The sequence below is a fragment of the Chenopodium album genome, chromosome 27 (assembly GCF_948465745.1).
Source record: "Chenopodium album chromosome 27, dcCheAlbu1.1, whole genome shotgun sequence".
Taxonomy (NCBI): domain Eukaryota; kingdom Viridiplantae; phylum Streptophyta; class Magnoliopsida; order Caryophyllales; family Amaranthaceae; genus Chenopodium; species Chenopodium album.
Window position 1 is genome coordinate 22,777,396 of NC_137860.1, and position 5,745 is coordinate 22,783,140.

The 5,745-nt window shown below is 35.9% G+C and overlaps 1 protein-coding gene across 2 annotated transcripts; it reads left to right on the forward strand.

The window, feature by feature from the left end:
• Window positions 1-453: 453 nt before the first annotated feature.
• LOC145620647 (uncharacterized) lies at window positions 454-4,866 on the forward strand. 2 transcript variants are annotated; one of them, XM_081675352.1, is made up of 5 exons: window positions 460-542; window positions 738-827; window positions 2,526-3,544; window positions 3,633-4,448; window positions 4,562-4,866. In XM_081675352.1, the coding sequence occupies exons 3-5, from the start codon at window positions 2,540-2,542 to the stop codon at window positions 4,586-4,588; spliced, it is 1,848 nt and encodes a 615-aa protein (XP_081531478.1). In that variant the 5' UTR covers window positions 460-542; window positions 738-827; window positions 2,526-2,539; the 3' UTR covers window positions 4,589-4,866. The 2 variants fall into 2 exon arrangements, with proteins under 2 accessions (XP_081531477.1, XP_081531478.1); XM_081675351.1 differs by lacking the exon at window positions 738-827 and having other exon boundaries at window positions 454-542.
• Window positions 4,867-5,745: the final 879 nt, after the last annotated feature.

Here is a 5,745-nt window from a genome sequence, read left to right on the forward strand (position 1 = left end):
TCGGTTTCATAAAAAACGGTTTTTAATCGGTTCAATTTTCATTTGGGTCGGTTCGTTTCAGGCAGTTAAACGGTTTCGGTTTGAAATTTGACAGCACTAATTAATATAATGCCAAATTGACTCCCCTATTCTTTTTAACAATTCTAGAGTAATAAACTAATTAATGAATGTGTGACAATAACAACACCCCCACTTCAATTAAATAATGCATCATTACATGATCCAATACTTTGTGACTAAGAAATTTATAATGAATAAAAAAAACAAGATATTTAATTTTATCATTTTTTAAAGACAATTATTTCATTAATTAATTTTATATAAATCAACTTTATTAATTATTTCTCTGTTCAAAGTTTCCTACAAACACATGCAAACAAAATAAATGAAAGTACAGTAGCAGTTACAAAAATGAGTAAATAAAAATGGGGAAATTGTCATTGGTAATGGCGAAACAATGAGTAAATAAAAATGGGGAAATTGTCATTGGTAATGGCGAAACTGTGACCTCGGCGGTGAAGTAAACAAAAGCGTACAACTTGGTTTATTCTCTCTCTCTTTCTTCCATTTTCCATTCTCCAATCACAATCTCCTTTATTCCTTTTACATTTCTTTCTTTCTTTCTTGCTTTCCAGTTTGGTTTTGTGAAAAAGATAAAGATTTGGTTAAAGTTTTTCTTTTCTATTCAATCATTTCATCAAACAGGATTAAAAAAAAAAAACCCCTTTTTCTCTCAGGTGTGTGTCTTTCTCTATCAATCTTTACTGGGTTGTTGTTTTTTGGATTGGGATGGGTTTTTCTACTGATTACTGAATTGGGTTTTTTGGGTAAGCTTTGAATATTGCTTATTTTTTATTTTGTATTCAATCTTTTTTTTTTTAATTATTTATTTATTGAATTGTAATTGGTATGCCCAGATTCTTGAAATTTGAATATATGAAACAATGATTGATATCACAGTGTTTGATGGAGTTGGGTTTCTCGGATAATTTATGAATTTTTTTCAAATTGTAAAAAAAAAAAAATGATTTGAAACAAGTAGGGATATGAGTTTGAAATTATGAGCTGATTGATGTTTTGATGGAGTTGGGTGAGTAGAAATGTTCCAACAAAGAAAAATAAAGTAAAAAAGAAGAAGAAATTTGAGTTTGTTGGTAGTGAATTTGATTGATTTTAATGTGGTTTTATTCAATTTCATTTACTAAGTTATTGTGATCAATGATTAGTTATGTAGTTATGTATTCTATATGGTGCATGTTGACATGCTGTAATTTTTACTGTATTTAATATTAAGGTATAAAGGTAGGTAGGCTAGTTTCTGATTGAAAGTGAGTCAAATTAAGTTGAAACTTTAGAACTCATAAGTCTGAGATTTTGACTCAGGGTTTTTAGACTTTCTACAACATTCACATTGTTCCTAGAAAATTACAGGATAGCTAGTAAACATGAGAAAGGTTTTAAATTTTCGTATGTTAACTGCTTTCAAGTGAAGTATGCGAAACTTTTGCTGTCGAACGCATTATCATTCCTTCTCCTTCTGGCTGTAGAACAGTAGTTTCTCTTGGGAGGGAGGGCAGAGAACATAGAGCTGTGTGTGTGTGTCTGTGGGGGGGTGGGGGGGGGGGGTGGTCGGGGGGCGGTGGTTGTGTTTGACTCAAAATTATCCGAAGGAAGTACCACCTGTACTATAAAATGTCGTGTTTTAGAATGTTCTGTTTTGTAATAGCGGTGTTGCGCTATTCAACTAAATAATAATGAATGTCATTGATATGTTTAAATTCAATTACAACAAGAGCATTTAAGTCATAATGTTGGTGTCTTGCCACTACATGGATGTATTTAGTGGATACCAAATGCTTGTTTATCAGCGCCACAAAAACCTTTCCGCTTTCAGAATTTCAGTTTGGAAACATGAAGAGGTTGTGGAGGGGTAGATGTTAGTGGGGGTTGACAGGTTAACCATGTGTGAGTCTGTTTTGAAACTTATGGAAGGGTGTAGGTGTATTATCTGGCTTATTGCTCTAGATGGATAATCAGGGAGTCAGCTTTTGGCAACAATTGCTAAAAATTGCATCAAGAGTTATGTACTCCTTGATTATTTGTCATTGAAGACTCTTTATATATCTTAACGATGTATCCAGCACACCATTTTCACTGGGATTTTGATGCCTGTGAATTGCCTTTAATTTTAGTGATGTGAGTCAGGAAAATTGATTTTCTTGTTTTCATTTTTCTTGGGTCTCAGCCTTAAATCGTATATAAATCCAATGATCGTGCAACTTCTGGGCATGCAAGCTTCTTTTACAGTGTATAAATTAAAGTTATGATCATTTTACCTGTACATGATTGTTATTTAGGTATTTCAATGGTTTGTACTGCACAGCTATAAGAGTTGGCAATCAACGTGCATAATTTGTACCTTTCGTTGTCTCCTCTTGTTGTCTCTATAAATGTGTCTTTGTTTCTTCTATAGATTTAATTTATCATTGTTCCTAATTCAACTTAATGGTTTATCCTGTTTACAGAAATTTTTTGTTTCATGAAATTGAAGAATATGGAGCAAAAACAATTGAATTTTAACCAACCTATTCTCTCTGTGAGGCGTGGCTCATCACTAACTGCTCCACCTGAAAACAAAATGAAGGATCTTGTTTCTCATTCAAGTTTGCCTCCTCTTCCATACTATAAATCAGAGCTGAAATCAGGTCCAGTTAGAAATCCTGGTGTTGTTCCTTTTAAGTGGGAGCAAATGCCAGGAAGACCAAAGGATGAAAATAAATCACGAAAAGTCACTCTCAAATGGCTGCCTCCTACTCCGAAATTGCCACCAGGGAGGATTCCAACTCATTTGCAAAAAGAAACAGACGAAGTCCAGAAAGATTCACCTACTTCTGTTTCGAGGTACCAAGCAGAAATCAGCGTTCCTCATTCGTTGGAGACTTCTTCTCCAGACAAGGACCACCTGGATGTTAAAGGATCAGAGAAGGAAGAAGAAGAAAAGTATAATTCTAGCTCAGAAGACGAAAATGTGACATATGTAGATGCTCGAGATACACTTTCTAGGACTGAGTCATTCTATAACTGCAGTGTTAGTGGAGTGAGTGGACTGGATGGTCCAGAGTCATCTGGAGCCTTTTCAGATCCTCAGACGCAAGAATTTATGATGGGTAGGTTTCTTCCTGCTGCAAAAGCTGTGGCTTCAGAAATACCTCCATTTGCTTCTAGAAAACACAATGTAGCCAGAGAGCAGGAAAAACCAATAACTAAAGTAGTAACGTTGAAAAAGCAGTTCCCAGAATATTACTCAACTCCGGACACCTTGCTTCATAGGATCAATGGTGAAGAGATAGATGATGAAGCAGACGAGGAGGATGAATCTGATGTACCAGAGGACTTATCAGTCAAACTTTGTGGTTTATTGCCAAGATTTTGTATGTTGAATCCTATACCAGGAATGAAAGATCATGTGGAAGTAATTTCCTCGGTCCGAAGTGTACGCACAAGATCTACATATGCAGGAGCATTTAGAGATGATGAAAACAAGGTAGGCTTGAACAATGTGCTTCTCAAAATTATATAACTCAATTTGATGCAATTGGCCTAAAAAAGGAAGAGATTTAAATTCTATGCAGGTTGGGACAAAAAATGAAAGAGGTGGAATGAAAAGAACCAGTCTCCAATATGCTCCTGTTCCCACAAATGAATCATTAATGAATGTCCATTTGGTTCGCAAAGGCATGTTGCGGGAGAAGATTGCATCACCACAGAGATTTCTTGATAAAGAGAAGCAGTTTCTTGGTCTGCCTGGAGAACCTAGAGATCTCAGTGGCTATAGGGTAAGCTCGCCTAAAAATGACTACACAGAATTGGAATTTGCAGCACCTCCTAAAACCGATAGAATATCTTGTCTTGTAAATCCTGCAGAAGAAAAGACCTTGTATGTAGATTCTGAAAGAATGGTAGAATCTCGACATTCGAATTCAAGCTCGTCAGAATCCAGGGGAAGGAACCCTTCAGTTGACTATTCACTGCAAGATATCTGTGCTGATGAAAAAGCGATGACCCATTCTAAAAGTTCAGATACCACTTATTCTAGTGCAGTGTCTACTTCAGAGAAGTCTTGCCAGGAAATCGGGGAAGACATAAAAATCTTGGAGAAAGCTGAGCAAAAAGTCAATTTAATTATCGTGAAACAGCCATCCAAACCAGATGTCAAAAGCACGAAGCATTCTAAAAATTGCAGCTCTCCACTTGCTCTGACACCATTTCTACCGAAGTCTCCATCTGAATCTTGGCTTTCTCGTACTTTGCCTTCTATGTCTTCAAGAAATCCTTCTTCCAAGTCATATTTAGCAAATCATGCTTTTAGAGCATCACCTGTGGATCCTAAGAGGGAGAGACTGCTGAAGGCCTCTAATCAGCATGATATGTTGTTCCGGTCTGCAGGGGTATGTCTATATTTCTGCTTTCATTAATCTTCAATTCATCATGCTACTTATTCCTGTTTTTTAATTATAATAACTTAATTTGATCTGAATTAACATTTTCCTTATTTTTGTAGGAACTCGCACCAATATTGGAAAACTAGACACTATTGGAAAGCAACTTTTTGAAGGCATTTGGTTTATGTCATTTACTATTCCCGAAAATGTATAGGTTCATCAGCAAGTTCAAACAATCCATATTACTGATTCAATCGAATATATAATAGATAGGTGCCATTCTTTACTGTAATTAGAGCATATAGCTGGTTTCTTTGTATTCTGTTCTGCAGTCATCTGTTTGTCTACTGATTTGTTGCAACTTTTAAATGTAAAGGAAATTGGGAGTTATTTTTGCAAAAGAGAGCCGTGTATATACTTTCAGGTACTACTCGTTTGCATCGTCTTCCTTCTTTCGTGAGCTTTTCCATGATAAATATTCCAGCTTTAATAAGGTCAAAGTCCAATTTTCACTCTTTTGGAGAATCCAGCTTATTATACTTGCATTTGTTAGATGTCTAACATTAGAAGTTATGTACTGTGTATCCTCATCAATATGCATCAAAAGAATGCTAGGTCATAATCATATCAATATTATTAAGGAAATTTGTTTTTATTAAGACTAAAACTACTCCGCCCCCACACCTACCCCACCGGAAAACACCCCACCACTCCCCTTCCCCTTACCCAAAAACACCCCCACCCCTCCCCTTCCCATGCCGGAACCCAACCACCCTTCTTGCCCTTCCCTTGTCCCCGAACACCACCAATCGGCGCTCCCCGACGCTCCAAACTCCCCCTACCTTCCCCCGTCAAATGCCCCCCTTCTCCTTACCCAACACTCCATACTAGCTTGATTATATCTAGGGACAAACTTTTTTATTCAAATACCAATTTGGAACTCATATAATTATCTAACTTATTTTTCCTGAAATAATATTATCTGAACCTATAAATTTTTACCTAAGTTTATTTGACAATAATACTAATGATATAGACCCATAAGAGGTTTGAATGCCACATATCATCACCCAGATCTCTCATCTATAAACCATTCACCAAGAACAGACAAACTTATTTCAAGACTTATGTATACGACCCAATATAATACTAGTAAATGTATTTCAAACAGAACTTTTTACAGTACTATTTTTAAAAATCAATTTACACCATCCAATTATCACCTAACTAAAACAAACTACTCACTAATTTAAACTCCTTTAAAACACTTGCATATCTGGTTAATAAGGGGTGCTTGGTTCGT